Source organism: Sciurus carolinensis, chromosome 9 (genome assembly GCF_902686445.1).
Source record: "Sciurus carolinensis chromosome 9, mSciCar1.2, whole genome shotgun sequence".
Taxonomy (NCBI): domain Eukaryota; kingdom Metazoa; phylum Chordata; class Mammalia; order Rodentia; family Sciuridae; genus Sciurus; species Sciurus carolinensis.
The window spans coordinates 137,466,191-137,485,269 of NC_062221.1; the positions used below are offsets into that span (position 1 = coordinate 137,466,191).

General features: G+C 53.8%; 1 protein-coding gene across 4 annotated transcripts in view; it reads left to right on the forward strand.

Moving 5' to 3' along the window:
* Bace2 (beta-secretase 2) overlaps nucleotides 1-12,274 on the forward strand; it is a 90,973-nt gene extending 78,699 nt beyond the window's left edge. The window contains exons 9-10 of one of the 4 annotated variants that reach the window (XR_007110217.1): nucleotides 6,534-7,789; nucleotides 8,844-12,274. Coding sequence is in view for 3 of the 4 variants with exons in the window: in XM_047564320.1 (XP_047420276.1) it covers nucleotides 6,534-6,787 (254 nt within the window). In the remaining variant the exon portion in view is untranslated. Of the gene's footprint in view, nucleotides 1-6,533 lie in introns of all 4 variants that reach the window. The other 3 variants (XM_047564321.1, XM_047564322.1, XM_047564320.1) reach the window with 3 other exon arrangements.
* Nucleotides 12,275-19,079: the final 6,805 nt, after the last annotated feature.

Below are 19,079 nucleotides of genomic sequence, written 5' to 3' on the forward strand. Positions count from 1 at the left end.
CCCCACCCCCCACAGGTCAACTACTTCAAAATTAAATGCACATTTGTAAATACCTCACAGGTCAAGGAAGAAAGAACAAGAAAAGTAAATAAAAAGTGCTTTGAACTAAGTGATAATAAAAACGTAAAATATCTATCTCTGGGATGAAACAGTACTCAGGTGAACATCTATAACTTCAAGCACGTGTATCAGAAAGAAGCTAGATTAACAATCAAATTATTTTCAATTTATGTAGAAGGGAGGAAAAATAAGACTAGGAACAGAAATAAATGAAATAGAGAAGAAATAATACAGCTAAAAGTTGATAAAAGTGAAGCAAGTCTAATCAAGAAAAAAGAAAGATCACAAAAATTAATATCAATGGAAAGGGAGCTATCAAAATAAACCTACAGATGCTAAAAATATATTAAGGTAATATTACAATTGCATGCCAGCATGTGTGATAGCTTACATAACATGGTCTATATTAGAGAATATAATATAGGTTTGTTTGGCATACATAGATGCTCCATTGTTTGGGGCATAAATATTTACAATTGTTGTGTCTTGTTGATGTGTGATTCCCTTAAGCAGTATGAAATGTCCTGTCCCTTCTGATTAACTTTGGCTTGTAGTTCACTTTATCTGATATGAGGATAGAAACCCCTGCTTGTTTGTGAATTATATTTTTTTTTCTCATTCTTTCACCTTCAATCTGTGGGTGTCTTTGTCTATGAGGTGGGTCTTTTGGAGACAGCATATTGTTGGGTCTTGTTTTTTAATCCAATCTGCAAGTCTATGTCTCTTGATTGACATAGGCTATTGGGTTTGGGCTATTTACATTCAATGTTATTCTTGAGAAATGATTTTTTTATTCCCTTCCATTTTGATTTATTTCTGGTTTTTACTTTGAATTAGTTTCTCCTTTGGTTGTCTATTCTTCCAGTGTAGTTCCTCCCTTTGCTGGTTTTCACTTTTAATTTTCATTTCTTCTTCATGAAATATTTTGTTAAATATGTTCTGTAGTACAGGCTTTCTAGTTGTGAACTCTTTTAACTTTTATCATGGAAGATTTTTATTTCATCATCAATTCTGAAACTTAATTTTGCTGGGTACAGTATTCTTGCCTGGCATCCATTTTTGTTTTTCAGAGCTTAGTATGTATTATTCTGAGACCTCCTAGCTCTGAGGGTCTGGATTGAGAAATCAGCTGAGACCCAGATTGGTTTCCCTCTAAATGTTATCTGCCATTTTTCTCTAGCAACCTTTAAAATTCTTTCCTTATCCTGTATGTTAGGCATTTTCATAATAATGTGCCTTGGTGTAGGTCTGTTGTAATTTTATATATTTGGGGGTCCTGTATACCTCCCGTATTTGATTTTCCATTTCATTCTTTGGGAAATTTTATGATATTATTTCATTGAAAAGATGGTGCATTCCTTTGGTTTCTATCTCTGTGCCCTCATTTATCCCAATAAATCTTAAATTTGGTCTTCTCAGGTTATCCCATATTTCTCAGAAGTTCTGTTCATGGTCTCTTAATATCTTTTCTCCATGGTCAACTTTGTTTTCAAGATTATATTTCATTGCCTAAAGCTCTGTCTTCCAAGTGGTCTAGTCTGTTGGTGATGCTTTCTATTGAATTATTAATTTGGTTTATTGATTCCTTTATTTTGAATATTTCTGCCTGATTTTTTTCTTGAAATCTCTTTCTCTTTATTTAAATGATCTTTTACTTTATGTATTTTCTTCCTGATTTCACTCCTTACATTATCCTTTGCTTTGCAGACCACTTTGACTACATACTTTCTAAATTCCTTCTGTGACATTTCTTCACCACGGTGTCATTAGATTCTGTTATTGAAGTATCTTGGTTTGTTTGGGGTGATTTGTTTCCTTGCTTTTTCATGTGATTTGTGTGTCTACCCATCTAGCAGTATGAATCTAAGGTAGTAGAGTTTCTACCCTGTGGACTTGTAGTGTCCCTGAAGGTTTCCAGTACCTCACCATTTAGGGGGAGACAAATAATAATGACAAATGCAAACAATATCCAGTGTTATACCAAATACTTCTTACTATGAAGTGTACAGTGTTAATTATCACAATAGACAGAAATGATGTGATCAGTTATTTTCCACAGTAAAAACAGCATATTTGAAAAAGGGTTTACAATTTCAAATGGTGGACAGGGAGAGAACAGAAGTGGTGTAGGATGTGATGGTTATGAAGGAGGAGGAGAAGAAAATAGAAGTTAAAAATTAGAGAACAGTGAAAAAAAGAACAGTAGAGATTGACTGTTAGTGGAAGAAAAGAGAGAAAGAAAATCAAGAGAAACAGATAAGAAAAAAATATGTATAAAGTGAAAATTTTTTAAAAATTAAAATAAACATGAAAGAATATAAGACAAAACTAAAATATACTAGTTAAACATCCTAGTCCTCAAAAAATGAAAATAACTGACTTCAAAAATGCCAGAAATGAGAAAAAACAAATAGGAGTACGTATAAATGTCCACGTACCACTCAGGTCACAATTAAACAGAAAAGGGAAGAAAGAAGAGGAGAAAAACATCTTGATGGAAAGTTAAAGAATTCTTTCTGTTGTAGTTCAGAAGGTTCTCGGCTTCTCTTCTCAGCAGTGTCAGGCGGGTGATCTGAGCCTGGTGCCCCCTCTGGGCTGCTGGAGTGAGCGGTGGTCCAGGCGGAGCTCCTGGAGGCAGGCTGTAGGCTGAGGTGGGATCCAGGCTCTTGGCTGAGTGCCAGCTGCTCTGAGCGTTTTAATCAGCACAGCTCCAGCGCCCAGTCATACTGGTCCACGCTGGAGGACTTTACCCAGGGATCTCTCCTGGGTTCCATTTGTGTGGTGGGAGACCCAATTCTTAGCCACCATCACCTTTGGACCCCACATTTCCTGGTCTCGGGTTCGATCTCCAATCGCTTCCACCATCCCACTTCCTAGTTCCTGGCCAGAGGCATCTCTCCCAGCTGCAAGCAGCCAGTTTAGAGGGGGAGTGGGAGAGGTGGGTTGGTTTCCGTGACCAGTTGTGCCCTGTGAGAACCTCTCTCTGTGCTTGATTTTTTCCTGGTCACTTAAGCACACTCTGTGTCATGCAGCGCGTTTACTGGTCCTGTATTTTGGGCCAAACTTGGGACTTGCACAGCTGCCAACCCCTGCGCCACAGCGGCAAAGTGGTTCCTTCTTTTGTCCTCTGCATGCTGCCTGGAGAGATGGTGGCTTCTATCCCACACAAGGATGTTGTGTAGCGGGCCTTTCAGTTTAGTTGGGCAGTGACCTTGATCTCTAAATGCTCTGTACCCAGACCCGCCTTAAGTCTCCTAAAAATGCTGGTCCTTTAATTCCCTTATCCCACAGCTATGCTCACGGGGGAGGCTGGCGGCTGCTCTGGCTGGAGCTTCCAGCCCGGCTGCAGTGGCTGCGCTGCTGGGATTTCTTCCTGAGTTTATTATGTTCAGCCTCCTGAGTCCCTGATCTACTTTGAATGTCCAGTTTCAAATTCCAGTAACTTCCCCAAAACCTTTTTGTGTGTGTGTGTGTGTGGTTCATCCACCTGGCGGAGAAGCTGTCTGTCTGCTTTCCTGGTTTCCCTCCACGGAGCAGCCAGGGAAGCGACCTCGTCTGTCCCGCCATCTTGAAACTCCCCACCTGTGCTTTCTTGTCTTGCTTCCTTCGTTTCCTCGGGGAGAGCAGAGTGCTGTTCATGGAGGTGGCGTTCTCTTCCTGGGGAGGGCGGCCCTTCTGAGTGCTGCAGCAGACGCCCTCGGAACTCTTTGCTGCTTTCTCCTTTACTCAGGGGAGAGGAGCAAACAGGAAAACAGGAAGCAGAAAACGGTGAGAAGGCACTCTTCTCAGCCCTGTCGCCCCAAGTGGACACTGGCCTTGGTCATTCTCTGACCTGTACGGTCCCTCAGTATGCGGGTCTGGTCTAGGACCCCACAGGTACCGATTCCAAGGATGCTCCGCTCCCTGTGTATTTGCACGGAACTGCACAGGTCTTCTCAGGTGACTGTAATACCTACTGCAGCGTAAATGCTTCGTAAATAGTTGTTATTCCGAATCGTTTGGGGAATAACAACAGGAAAAAAGCCCGTCTGTGCTTAGTACAGACGCCAGTTTTTCCCCAGTACTTGTGGCCTGCAGCGGGCTGAACCTGTGGACGCAGAACCCGCAGGCGTGGAGGGCATCTCTGCTCAGCAGAGGCCCAAGGGGGCCCTCGAGACAGGCCATCTCTCAAGGTGACTGTCCTGGCGCTTACAGCCTGGGCTCCCTGGGCCTCTGCCGGTTTCCTCAGAGACAATGGCCTCTGCCTGCGTCCCATCCCGAGGCCGCCAGGTGGCCGGTGCAGGCGCAGGGCGCTCTGGCTACCCGTCTCTGCGTATATTTTGCCCGCTGTGTTGGTGGTCTCAGGTGGGGGAGCAGCCTGCCCGCTTTCTCCTCCTCGGGAAGCAGACGGCTCTGGCCCTTCTCCCTCTGCCTGTGCGTTCCTGGATTCGGAGAGCTCTCATCTTTGCCCTGGGCCCCGTTTCCTTCCACCGTCTTACTGGCTAAACTTCTCCATTCATAAAGTAAACACACACACACACACACACAAACACACACACACATACACTCGCGACTACTGAGGAAGACGGGCAAGTGGAGAAGGTGTCTACCACCTGAAGAATCCTCACAAATCCGTGATGATAAAAACGTAAGTGGTCCACGTTCATCGACAGCACCCCACTCACGAGCAGAGGGTCGAAGGGTCGGGAAACCGGGTGGGGAGCCATCAGGCTCGTTTCCCAGTGCTGTCGGGGGAGGGGAGTAGGCGCTCCGCACTGCGCGGGTGGCCGTTCATGCCGCTGGGCTTCCTGTGGGCACTCTGCCAGCCGTCGAGAGGCCTGCAAGTGCTTGCCCAGCCCCAGTGCTGCCCTAGGCGCGCGTCCTGCAGAAGCCGAGAGTCCGAGCAGACTCAGGTACCAACTTTCTTGTTCCAGGGTCTGCGCTGCGCAAATGCTGAAAACCACGGCCAAGGCCACAGGGGGGAGAGTGGGCAACCAAAGTGGTACACCCTTCATTGGCTTCGTGTGTGTGTGGGCAGCAGAATAGCCTGGCGAAAAAGTAAATGGTACGATTTTTAACACGTGTAAAGTGAAAATGCAGTTTACAAAGCAGCAGGTACCACACAGTCCCGTCCTGGTTTCAAAAAAATCAATGCCTCGGGAAATGTGGCGCTCTCCAGTATCAGTCAGTTATTTCCAACTGGTGAATTTATAAGTGCGCTTTTATTTCCCTGTTTTCAGATTTTTCTGTCAGAGACACATATTGTCTTCATGGTAAAGAGCAGGGTTGTTTTCAGTTGTTTAAAATGTTTCGTAAATAGTTGCCTTTCACGGTGCTGCAGGCCGCAGCTCCTCCGTGAGGGGCCGGCTGCTGAACTCCTGAGGTGTTGCAGACCTCACGGTCTGTGCGGCCGCTCGGCCACCGCAGCACAAGAATGACCAAGGACCTCACAGAAATGAGCAGATGTGACCGTGTTCCAGTGAGGCTCAGTGCCCAGGAGGAAGTGTCAGGGGCTGGCCTGAGGCTGGCCTGGCCACTGCTGTGGCACCTGGGGCTTGGGTTGCCCGAGGGCCACGACGCGCAGGCCCTTGCTCTTTGCCTTTCTCTGCCTGGGCACTTAGAAAGCCCACCAGGCAGAAAATGTATCTTCTTTGCTAAAGAGCCAAGGCTCTCTCCCTCGTTTTAAAACCACCCTTTCAGACCATTGTTCCATTTTTATTTTGACTTGTTCTTTCCTCATTTGAAAGGATGATATTCAGCAGGCCCCAGGATCTTGGGACTCTAATCACAGAAACATTAAAATGCCTGGCGGTGTTATTTCTGAGGCCTCTGCAGTCAGTACAGGAGAGGGGACAACAGGCCTGTTTCCCTCTCAATTTCCGGGTGCGCTCAGGAGCCCCCGCTGCCGACAGGGAGGCAGCAGAGTGCAGGAGAGGGATGCGCAATGCTCGGCCCGCCGCCTGCATTCCCCGGCTACCCAGGTCTTTGGCAGCAGGCACTAGACCGTGGTTCTCCTCGTCACCACTGTGCCATGAACTGGCTGCTGCATCCTTTGGGCCGGGGTCCTCCAGACGCTGAAGGTTGACATGTGGGACAGGAGTCTGGCAGGGAGGCTGACTCCAGGGGCAGCTTTCCCGGTGGGCTCCACTAGAACCCCTTCCTCTTCCTCATGAGAACGAACAGCAACCCGGCTTAGCTGTGCTACCGGGCCCAGGCCCAGCTGTTGTCTCCTGTGTGGCACTGGAGGTGGTGCCCCTGGGTGCCCTTCTGCAGGGTCCCTGGCCTCGCGTAGCCCCGGTCTCTGCAGACCTCGGAACGTGCTGCCCTGACTGTGGCTGGATCCCTGAAGGCTCGCGACCTGGAGGCCTCCCTCCTCGGGGCACTGGGACACCAGCCTTTGGGACCTCAGCTGTCACCAGGGGTGCTCTGTGTGCTTTCTGCTGGAGGGGCCCGCTGAGCTCATGGCTCTGGATCTCTCCCTTCTGTCTCCTCAGAGGTGGCAGGCGCTCCAGTGTCTGAAATCTCGGGGCCCTTCTCCACCGACGACATAGCCAGCAACTGTGTCCCCACCCAGGCTCTGAACGACCCCATCCTGTGGATCGTCTCCTATGCCCTCCTGAGCGTATGTGGACTCATCCTCCTCATCCTGATCCTCCTGCTGCTGATCCCCCTCCAGTGCCGGCACGCGGCCCGCGACCCTGAGGTCGTCAACGATGAGTCCTCTCTTGTCAGGCATCGGTGGAAATGAGGGACCACGTCTGATTCTGGTGACCTTGACCGTGGCTCTCCCCAGGACCCACGTCCAGGGTGCAGTGTGGGTTGGGCCAGGCTTCTTCCCCTGTGCATTAGCCGGAATCTTGGTCCTGCCCCCACACGCCTTCCAGATTCACTGTACCTTGATTATTCTTGATCTTAAAGCTTCCGGTTCTTCTTTCCTACTTCCAAGAAAAAAATGGTAATAAAAAAACACCTCGTTCTAAACCAAAACGGAGTGGATCAGGCTTCAGGCTTTATGGAACTACAAACTGTCTAGGTGTGCCATCGAAAAAAAAGCAAGCCATGACTAGTTAGCTTCTTTCTCTAACCTCTTGAACAATGTGTGTGCATATGGGTCATAACCCCCGAGAGCTTACAGGAGCTTTTGTATTAATAGTATTTAAGGGTATTTTGTGCCAGGCCTTGGAGGGGGTTGGGTGGTTCAGGAGGACTTCCCAACTTGATGCAGGAGAAGCCGTCACCTGGCCCTTGCCAGCCCATCCTGCGAATGGGGTCTCCTTCCCACTGAGGCAGATGGGAAAGGGGCCTGCTCTTTTGTGCCCAGTGAGGCTGTGGTACTGTCTGTGGAAAGTTAAAGCACTACCTCTTTTGACTGTGCCCAGGGTCCCAAGCCCGGGTGGGTGGGGCAGCCTGATGCCAGGTGAGAGGGGCAGGTGCTGAGGTGGGCTCTGCGACCCCCTGCCCGTGACCGCGCGCCTCCTCTCAGCACAGGTTACTGAACGGGGCTTCAGGCGAGGAGCGCGTGCTGTGTTGCTGGCCGTTGTTTCTTTTCCCAGGTCTTCCCTGGAAGGGGCTTGGTTAGTCCCCCTGGGAAACAGCAATGGCTGGAGGCCACACTCTGACTGCCGCAGGGAGGATGGTGAGGGCCTGGAGCAGCCCGACGCTCCCTGTGTGTACCCCGTGCTTCACCTGCAGAACCACCGGGGCTCAGGCCGGCCGCCCAGGTGCGCTCAGACAAAGCCGCTGGCCTTGGGTGCGTTCAGGCTTTGGTGACAGGTGTTCAGCGGTGTCCTTATTTGGGGGGCAACGCCCACTTGCTGTCACTCATTTGAGGCCTTTGCCGTAGAGAGGTGGAGCCTTTAACTCTCTGCAGCCAGCCTTACGTGCCCCCACGCGATCAGGAGCCCCGAGCCAGTCTCCCTTCTCTCTTCTGTGTGTGCCAAGTCCAGCACTCACTGTGCGCTGCCCTCGGGGCGGATTGGAGGTACTGTAGGATTCCCACCAGCAGTGCTAAGCAGCCCTCGGGCAGGCGTGTCCTTGCTGTTTGTGTGGATGTTCAAGCCACCTGCTCTGCTCATGAGGTCCCTGAGTCACCTCCACACTGAGAAATACATGACCATGCCAAAGAGATGTGGGGGCCACCCAGGCAGGTCATGGTGAGCTCAAAGACGGGCAGCCCAGAGAACCATCTGTGAGATTCTCGTGAGGGAAGAGCTGAGCTAGCCCTTAGGCGGAAGCTGGGCACACAGACGGGAGCGGAGTGTTCTCACGTGCCCCCTGCACGCTGGCCTCTGCTCTCCGAGAGCCAATCTTTGCAAACTGCTGCAGCACTAGACATCTCTGGGTGTCTCGTCTTGTCTCATTGACTTCTCCGTGGATTCCTGTTTTGTGGGCCTCTTTGTGTCCAAGTGAAGCAGTGCCAGACGGCACCTCTCCTTTGCCGTGAAAATCTGAACCCCTGAAATAACAAGAGGGGTTACAGGGTGTGGCCGGCAAGCTCGGCCGCCCGTTCTGGGATGGGCGCCCCCTGTTTCACTTGGCTCCCCAGGTTTCTGAGTGGGGACAGTTTCTGTCGTGGCAGATCAGCACGCCCCGCTCTGGGAACACCAGAGCCTAACAGGTCGGGTTCCCAGGAGGGCCTTGGCTGGAGTTTGCCATAATGCTCTTTACTGCGTATCCCATTTCCCTACCTTTGCGTCTCGGATGCCATTGAATGTGACATTTTAATGAGAATGCTTAAATTACCAAAGGATAATTTAGCAACAAGAGTGGAACAGACAATTGAATTTGGGACATTTTCCTGGCAGGCCTGGCAGCTGAAAATTGGACTTTGAGTCTGAACTGAGACAGTGACACCCACCTCCTCGAATTATGTAAATGGAGACGGCCTGGCTCACGGCAAAGAGGTTGGCTTTGAACGGGAAGGGAAGCTGCAGCCCTTTGAGGGTGTCGTTTTCACCTTGCAATACACCATGGAAAGTTCTGGAAAACAACTCTGGCCTGCAAGGGGCAGCTCAGCCTTCGCGTGTTGCCAGACGCCTCGCCAGCTTCTGAAGGGGAGCAGGTTCTCTGCGAACCAGCTTATTTTAAGCAGCGGGCTGCTTCCTCGTCTTGATCGCTTACTCAGAAGTCTGAAATGAAGCCCTGCCTTCAGTAACGAACTATTTATAAAAAAAACAGCAAGAAACCAGGTGGGGGTTGATTCTGCTTCCCCCTCGGGAATTTAAAGGAACCGCTGGCGTCAGATCTGCCTGCACATCACACACTCTTGCCTTTCTTCTGAATCCAGAACAAGTGCCTGGTACCGAAGAAGCCATGCCCTGCCGTGTGACCCCCGGCTGCTCCAGCTGGACACCGCACTTCTGGGCACCGGGCAGGACGCCTCCTGGTTCATCCTGGAGCCCGGAGGTTTCAGCTGCAGGCAGCCTTGGGGTCAGTAGTGATCAGAATTGTGAAGGTGATTCCCAGCAAGACAGCGGTAAGGACTCGGAGGAGCTTGGAGAAGCGGCAGCAATTGGGGGGTTCACTCTCTCCTTTAAGAGGAGGAAGAAGAGGAGTTATTTAATTATTTAGATAAAAATTGGGGTCTGTTAAATTCTTCACGCCACATTCCACTTGGTGGCTGTGCCTCACGAGATCCCTTCCTGAGTTCTGGCTTCCTGCCGCTTCATGTCCCTGGGAATAAGTCACTGCCAAACTGTCTGTTTCATAACCAGGAGTAATTGAGTTTCACAGCCTTTATCCTTATTAGTGGAAACCAAATAATTGGGTGGAAACCCAGTATGTTTTCTCTTGCACAAACCATTTAGAGTTGATTATGGAGCCATTCAGGGGAAAACGTGCCCTAAGATTTAATTTTTTTTTTTTTTTTTGAGAAAAACAGCCCAACACAATGAAAGGTAGCTTTGTGGGGTTTGCCAAGAGAGAGACTACATTTTTAGTGCCAGGAAAACTCCACACATCTCTATTGGGCTTAAAATTTTTTAGATTTGAACTTATGGCTCTTTATCAATTAAAAAGTAAACTGGAAAAATGCTTTCTGGGAGTGGGGAGGGGGATAATGCAATTTCAAGCGTGCTGACAGAGGAAGCCAGTTTAATTCTTTGGGGTACTGTGCTTTGATTCTAGGCCACCTCAGAACTCGCTCTTACAGTTGCTGGATCTGTGGAGACATGATTTATTTTAGGGATCCAGGCCCCAGATTTCAAGAAAGCTCCACCTGGAGCCTTGTGTCCACCTCAGCATTAACGGCCCAAGAGAAGGTGGGCCAGTAGCCTGTGTGCTGCCTGAGCCAGGGAGGGTTGTCCACTCCAAGACGGAGTGCAGGGTTATCCGCGTTTGGTCAACTCCGGGAAGGGGCAGGACAGGAAGGGGCCAGAAGAGAGGGCCAGCCCTCAGTCTTGTGCAAAGCCACTGCAGATGCTGTCCAGGGACACTCCCAGAGTCTTGGCCCAGCGGGCACTTCAGTCATGTCCCAAAGGATACCTTCAGACTGATCGCTGTCAGATAGGCGCCTTTAGGCAAAGGGAACTTGCTCTGTCGCCCACTTAGAAGCCTGTTCTAGTAAATCTAGAGAGACCTGAACTGCCCAGAGGACCCAGGCCTCAGGCTGCAGGTGCGGGCTGTGCCCTGACAACTGGGGAAGGCAGGGTCAAGAGTCTGAGGTCAGGGGGACTTTGCCGGGTGACCTGTGGGGTCCGAGCTCCTGTGAAGGGGTTCTAGGGCAGAGTAAGTCAGGCCAGCCCAGCCACTGGATGGTCCAGCAGGAGTGACCACACTTCTTTTCCTGAAAGAAGAGCTTGAGGGGAACCGCAGCCCCCAGGCCCTGCCCCCAGGGTGGCCCTGGCCCAGCATCCCAGCGTCCAGTCCTGCTTAGATCCGTGTTGGTCAGCCTCTGGAAGCCAGGGCAGACTGAGAAGGGCCGGGCCCTTCCCCACGGGTGAGGAGTGTTTAGGATGAGCCGGGGCAGGCGGGACCGTCACTAACAGGATGCACAGCACGGCCACACAGAGCGTCGCCAGTGACTGCTGTGTCACCCCAAGGACTGGGGTGGGACGCAGACCTGGTTTAAGCTGACACAGCTGTGTTTACTGTGGGGCCACTGGATGGAGACCCGCAACCTGGGCCTCTCCTGCCACCAGCCCCTCTCTGACACTGATATTTGTCTGGGGTCTTCAGCGGGCGGGGAGACAAGTTCCGATCCACAGCACACTCACAGACGGGCAAGCCCCGAGGAGCCCGGCGTCTCCCAAGGGCCAGGCTTCTTTCTTCCTGGTAAATGCCGTCTGCAGACTCCGTGGGCAGCCTCCCGATGTGAGTGGGTTTCCGCTTGCTGCAGCACGGGTGTCCCCTGAAGAGAAGTTCCACAAGAGTCACATTTCTGAGGTGAGCATCCCAGAGTGAAGTGTTCAGAGGGCATTCAGAGGTTATCTTCTTTTGAGATTAGGGGGGAGCTAATTAAGGGTCTGTTAATCAATATTAAAAATCACAATAAAATGTATTAACAAATTGTATGCAATTTTCTGTTCTTTGCTGCTAGGGGTATAGAACTGGGCATTCTCTCCCCACACACATTTTCCTAACTGCGGATGCAATGTCACACATTCTGATCAGCAAGGGCTGAAGTTCTGCCTGGTGTAGCGATTGCTCAGTGCTCAGAGAATGAATGGGACCCAAAAAGATGTCTTTCCTACCATTTCTGTTAATTTTTACTGTTGACTGTTCTTAAAGTTTAGCATGCCTGTGTCCGGGCTTCGGAAGGGGCCATTCGTCTCCCTTGAAAGTGACGGACTCACCTGCCACACGGGCAGTCGAGGTTTTGGTTCTGGTGGAAGAACTCCCAGCCTGTACTGAATTCTAAACAGATGCCAAAAGTAGAACCTTGCAAAATGTATTTTGTGCATATCTCAGATTTATATCCTTTAACACATGATTCTTAAGTGTAACTTGTATTTCTGGCAATGCTTAAAATTATTTTATATTTCCCTTTTGGAATTTTCCTCCATTTTCAGCACACTGACTTCAATTATAGTTGTGATTTGAACAAGAAGATATTCATTCCATCTTAGAAGTGGCTCCGTGGCCGTGGACAAATGTCAAAACAATTACTGTGCAAAAAAATGGAGTTTTCTAAAATGATCTTATTTTTATACTTACATGTTGTACTGATTTAAGATATATACCATTGGAAAGAAACAGAGAATATTGGTTTATTTGAATAAATAATACTCTAACTTGTTGGGTGTGAGTTTGTTTGTTTGTTTGTTTTTAAGGTACTTGTGTTGCTCAGGCCACACTTCTGAGATCATTGAGGTGGTGTGTCATGGGCTGTGATGCCCACTGTGTCCACCTGGGCTTCTGCCAAACAGCAGAGATAGAGCTGAGTGGAGAGGAGGGCACACGCTCAACGACTAAGATGCAGAACGTGCCCCAAATGGGAAAGAATTAGGTACTTTAGACCCTGAAGACCGCAGAGGGAGTGGAGGGGACGCACCTGCGGAAAAGAAATGCAGAACACACAGCTACCTGGTCTTGGGGATGGGCAGTCCTCACGCCCACAATCCCCTGCCCGCAGGCCGCACTCTCCCAGTCGCCAGTGGGAAACCAGTCCTCAGGCACCTGTCCAGGAAACAGCTGGAAAAGTGTGTCCCCCGGAGTGGAACCCAGCTCTGTCCCCCTCTCTGCACCCCACACTCTCCGGCCGCCTGCCTCCTGAACTGCACCCCCAGAGCCCGAGGCATCGTTTGTGCTGTGAGGATCCCACTTAGTGATCCCGCTTAGTCCCTAGAGAGGGCACCTCTCCAACGCAGCAGGGGTGCTCCGTGGGCAAGGCCACCTCATGTCAGAGTCGTGACCCAGCTGCAACCCCACCCTTCACAGTAGGGAAATACTCACCTGTTAGTGCCCAAGGGCAAAGCAATTTCCAATCCTTCAGGCCTGATTGAAAGGCATAGCTAGAGTTACTGGAGAAACTGAATAGGACATGTACTTTCTCATAGCCATGAGGATTGCTGGGTTTCCTTTCATCTCTAAGCTGCCCTCTCAGGTGTGGAATTCTTGACAATGCTCAAGGGTGGTTGATCTCACAGGCGTGGTTCCAGGAGTGTGCCACCAGGTGGCGCTGTTGGGAAGCATTGTGGTCCAGGGTTCCTGCTCCTAAATTTGTTCATGTTCTGCAGCTTTCACAGGCAGGTTTTATCCAGTGTGTGTGTGTAAGCTATGTCTCCAGAAGGGCCTGGGGATGCCAGGTTTTCAGCTTTGCTATCAGAATCCTGAGAGTATGCTGGCTAGCTATGTAGTAAATCTTGAAGGTCCACCCCCATTTGTCATCTCCAGCCTCCGCAGATCCCCAGATTTAGCCCAAGCTCTCCAAAAGTTCTCTGGACATGTCTGCTTGGCTCTCACGTTGAGAGGGAAACTGAGGCTCAGAGAGATGTCAGAACGTCTCCAGGCTCTCCCTGTCAGGGGGATGGCCCAGGCTTTAAAATGCCAGTTTGACTATCAGGCCCATGATCTCAACCACTGTCTTTATAAGGTTACAAGTGAGACATTAAAAGGAAGATTCTTTTTAAAAACTAAAAATTAGCAAACACCAAATGCTACAAGGTCAAAATGTTGGGAGAAACATTTGCAGCAAATGAAAGGACAGAAACAGAGTTATAGAGCAGCAAATTCTGACCCTGGATCGTGACATTTCACCCTCAGAACAACCCCTATCATGTTACCAAAAATATTTTTTAAAAAGCTAGGGTAGAAGGCAGGGGCACAGAGAGGACAGACCAGGGTAAACAAGAGGGATTGGGGGGAGACCACTGGCAGGGCGACCCTGCATAGGCCAAGGCCCTGAGCATGACACCATGGCACCAAGCGATAGGCCCTGTCCTCCCACACGCACATCTCATCCACTAAGCAGGTTGCACGAACCCATCTTATTTTCAGTATTTTGCTTTGACAGCTGGGCCGTGGTGAGCTGGAGTCCAGCTAATGCCTAGAGATGGGTCGCTACTTCTGGAGTCTCCCTTTCAAATACAAACCAGCCCAGAGCCACACCCAGCCACTGCCTCTGTGGGCTCACAGGCCACTGTCCAGCCCTGCCCTGGGCACCTAGGTCAGGCACCAGACAGTGAGCACAGCCCCTGCCCCAGAGCCTGCTGGGAATGCTCAGGCCAGCCCATCCTCAGCCAGTGTGCCTCGCCTCTGGTCTCCCACCATGGAAACCACAGTCCATTTGCCCTGCTTCTTTCCCTCCCTCTTGGTCGTCTCTGCCGGTTCCCCGAGTGCCCCTAAATGTTGTGCCATGTCCCCTCAGCCATCCAGGCCTATGGGTCTGCTCCCACCCTAGGGCATTCCTTGGCCACCCATTTCTGAAGCCCCTTGGCACCCAGGGGGAAGCTCTATGACTCCAAAAGATCTCTCAGCATGAGCCCTTGCTGAGCTCTGGTCCCTGAAGTTGGTGATGGGTGCAGGGCCAGAGCCCGAGGGTGTCAACCCTCTTCCCACTGAGTCAAAGCCAGTTGCCCCCAGGTGAGCTCCTGGAAGCTGGCCGGCCACCGAGGGCCCAGGCCGACCCTGCCTCCCAGGGCTGCAGCCCCTTCCCGCCCGGCTGGCCTGGCCTGCTTGGTGCCCGCTGGTGCTGGGCGGAAGCTGGCTCCCTGCAGGACCCTCCTTGGCTCTGCTCTCAGCACCGCAGGAGGCTCAGCTGGCCTGTCACCCACCCCCGTCAACCGTGTCCTGTGGTGAGGGCCGGGAGCAGAGGGAAGAGTCGGAGGGGGCGCCCCCTCGCAAGGACCTCCCCAGGACCCGGCAGCCCCCACGCAGCCCCCACGCTCAAGGGGTGCAGGAGTGTCGGGGCCGTGGGTCCCCAGACTCTGGCGCAGTGGAAGGAGCAGGAGAGGGTGATCCCAGGCCCCCGCAATCCTGCCCTGCGTCCTGAGCCCTCTGCGGGCAGAGCCCTGGCCTCGGGTGGGAACTGCGTCTCCCCATCTCAGGGGCCGCAGGCGGCCAAGAGTCAGGTCTGCCTCCTTCCAGCTGGCACTGTGAGAACATGCTCCTCCTCTCCTCTCCGTCCCCGAGTCCCCAGGCGCTGAAGGAGGGCCAGGCCAGGGCAGGGCCCGGGAGGCCCAGCCTGTGTCCCCTCAGTGACACCTGGGCCCAGAAGCTTCACGCAGACCTCAGCATTCACAGGATGAGATGACCTGAAGAGCGTCCCTGAGGTGCCCAGCTCAGCCCATTGCCAGCCAAGGAGGGAGGGCAGGGAGAGGTCAAGAGCAGGCTGAGTGTCCCCACGAGTCCACCCGGACGGGCCAGGCTGCAGTGGTCAGGGGAGGGTTTGTTTGGCTCCTGCTCTGGGGCTCCGCCTATGCACTCAGCCTCCGAGAGGGAGAAGGTTTCTGCTGCCCTTACCAGTGGCCAGCGTCACTGCGCCCTGGGGAGGGCTGGTCCCTTCGTTTCCAGCCAGCGTCCACCCTGGGTGCTGAGAAGCACTACAATATGACCAGCCACCCAGAGAGCCAGGCGGCAAGGTGCCCACGTGCCCGCCCTCCAGGTGGCGCTCCCCGGTCACCGAGCTCCCTGCCCGCCTCTGTGATTTCCAGGTTATGCAGCGGCTGAGAGGTCACTGATCCCCACTCCCCCAGGAGGACGCCTCTCAGTCTCGGGAAGAAAGCCCAGCAGAGCAATGCCACCATCATCTGCACTGGCTCTTTTGTGTCCACCCCAGAGAGTCCACCCTGTCTGGACGGGAGGCCTGGCAGGTACGGGCAAATGGGGCAGGGAACAGAGATGGCACGGCCAAGGTGGGGTGGGCGGGCAGGTTCCTGGCTGTCGCCTCCAGTCCCAAGCCTGAACTGTGGGACACACCTTGGGACAACTTATTGTGAATCCAAGAACCACCAGTGCCCAACTCCGCCCCAGGGTCCCTGACCCTGACCACCCAGTCCAGCGGCTCCTGCCCACAGCTTCCCTCCCAGAGCCCCTGTTGCCTCCTCCAGCAGGTCCACCTGAGGCCCTGGAGTGAGGGACGCAGGCAGGAGAGCGACTGGGTGCCTCTCCCGGCCCCGGACAGAAAGCCACTGTTCCCTGAGCATCCTCAGTGCAAAACGGGGGTTGGAGGAAGTGACCCCGGCTGGCTGCCCCTCCGCAACCTGACCACAGTGGGAAAGAACAGCAGCAGAGAGCAGAGCGTCAGCTAAGGCACCCGGCTGTGCTGGATGACAGGTTCTCAGCACCACCGCTCTGCCTGGGGACACTGGCTCTGTGGGAAGCTCCAGGGGTGCAGCATGGCACACTGACCGCTGCCCCTGGGGAGACAGCTGGGCTCCCGGGCCCTGGGCACAAGACGTTCTCTGACTGATGCCCACATGCCACACTGAACCATCCTGTGGGTTCTCCATGCAGAGGCCACGGCCAGCAGCCCCCACGGTCTGATCAGGGCTCCCGCGCGTTTCCCTCGGAGCCTGGGCTGTGCCGGCCCCACCCTGGCTCTGAGCGCTGCACCCCGGCCAAGCAGAACTGCAGGAGAGGACGCGGCCCAGCAGCAGGAGCTGGAGGGGCGGAGCACAGGCCGCCCTGGCAGCCGCTTGGGGTTTGATGGGAGGAGTCCCCGAAGCCCAGGTGTGAGGCCCTGCAAGAAGGCTGGGGAGAAGGACGGGGTTGAGCCTGGACCCAACCAGTGACTGAATCCCTGATGGGATGGACTGAGCGGTAACCGAGGTGGCGGGTGTGGCTGGAGCAGCTGGGCTTTGGGGCCTTGGGACACATTTCTATCTGGAGAGTGGACTCTGCTCCCCGATCACCATGATGAGAGCCGCTTCCCCCCACTCTCCCGCCATGATGCTCACCCTCACCTCCAGCCTGATGGAGCCGACCCTCTACGGACTGAGGCCTCTGAGACCCTGAGCCTACATAAACTTTTCCTCTTTTAGAATAGTTCTGGTCAGGTCTTTCATCACAGCAACGAGAAAAGCGGACTAAATCAGACTCCCAGGGACTTGCTGGGATGCTCAGGATGGGCACAGGTTCCGCCCACACCACTCCACAGCAGGGCCACTGGCCAACGTCAGCCATGGTACTTCACAGATGAGGGATGGGGAGTCAGGGAGCAGGGTCCCTCAGCAAAGCAGGTGGTGCTCGCACGGCCCTGTCCTATTGGGCACTGGATTGGTTTGGGGTGAGGCTGATTCACTTGAGGAAGAGCCGGGAGTTAGAGACCAGGGCGGGTGATTCCCGTACTGAACACCGATCCCCACCCGCCACGGTCAGTCGGCCTGACCGGAACCAACCCAGCACGCTCATCAGCCAGCCGGGAGCTGCACTGACCTGGGCGGTGGCCTGCAGCTGGGTGAGCGCTGAGCCCAACCTGGACCTGAGGGCTGGGCTCGCCTCCGGCAGCGTCCCCGGAACAGTCACCCAAGCTCAGGTCCCTGGCGAGCTCGGAGCCCTCGCCTCCGGTTCTGCTGTGGCTCAGCAGATCCAGCCCTGACTTCAGGCCAAGGCCGAGGCCCAGAGCTGGCAGCAGAGCCGCCCTGCCTGGTCCCAGCCGCAGCGCACAGGGCTGGGCAGCGTGGCCTCGCCCACCCAGCTCGCCGGGTGCGCCCGTGTTTGCAGACAGGCACTGGAATTCGTGCTACCTGGAAAGTAAGTCTGAAAACATCCCTCACGTGGCCACCAGCTCAGTGGAAACGAGCCTGCGTGGTGCTTGAGCGCCCGTGAGCCACAGACCAGCTGGAGACTCCTCCGCTGGGACCAGGGACCAGGGCCACCTGAAAACCCTCTGCACTCCTGGGAAGCAGGCTCTGTTCCAGGGGAGGACAGCAGGGCTCCTTGCCACTGGGGGAGGGTCTGCCACCCGGATCCCTTCAGGGAGGGGACTGAATCTGCCCTGGGGCTTCTGCAAGCTCCTAGGTGACGTCTGTCTGGCTCTTTGCTTGAGCAGGACAGAGGGTGCAGGCCCCCGGCATGGGACAGGACAGTCGTGTCCAGAAAGCCATGCAGCAGGGTTGGCAGCAGCCCTGCGGCTCCTCCCCGGCATGGACCAGCCTCAGCAGCCTGCAGGGTCCAGAAGCCTCCGCTCTCCTCCGTCCAGCTGCTCTGCCTCTTCCGTGCTCCGCTCCACTCTGTGGGGTCCATCCAGCCACAGGCCTGCCCGCAGCAGGGGCCCGTGAGGATGCAGCCTTGATGTTCTAGTACATTCTGCACAAGAGCTGGATGGCAGGCAGGTGCCATGGAGTGGGCAGCAGCAGCTGGGGTCACCCCAAGTGGGTGGCAGGGCAGTTCCAGGCCTGGCCTGAGGGAAGCCCCACCCTGTGAGGAGTCACCCGGGGTAGAGGGAGTCCCAGGGCTCTCCCTCCTAGTTCTGAACACGTCGGGAGGGTCAGTGTCCCCATGTCACTTACACCTGTCAGGAAAGTCTGGGGACACGTTTTGTAGGGCACAGCTTGGGGCATGGTGGGGTCCCAGCAAGCTTAGCTCCCAGGTAACCTGCCCTTCCCTGGAGCCCAGACTCCCTTTCCCTCAGACCCCCCAGGTATGGCCAGGAAAACTGCACACAGCAGAGAAGACAGGCTGCGCTCCGACCACGCCTGTCCCTCAGACCTCAAGTCCTGCAATTTGAGCAAGGCCTGCAGGGACCTCGGACTGGGAGCCACCAGAGGGGGTGTCTCTGGAGGAGGGGCAGGGGTGTCTCTGGAGGAGGGACAGGGGTGTCTCTCGAGGAACAACAGGGGTGTCTCTGAGGGAGGGACAGGTGTGTCTCTGGAGGAGGGGCAGGGGTGTCTCTGGAGGAGGGGCAGGGGTGTCTCTGGAGGAAGGACAGGGGTGTCTCTGAGGGAGGGACAGGGGTGTCTCTGGAGGAACCACAGGGGTGTCTCTGAGGGAGGGACAGGGGTGTCTCTGAAGAAGGGACAGGGGTGTCTCTGGAGGAGGGACAGGGGTGTCTCTGGAGGAAGGACAGGGGTGTCTCTGAGGGAGGGACAGGGGTGTCTCTGGAGGAGGGACAGGGGTGTCTCTGGAGGAGGGGCAGGGGTGTCTCTGGAGGAGGGACAGGG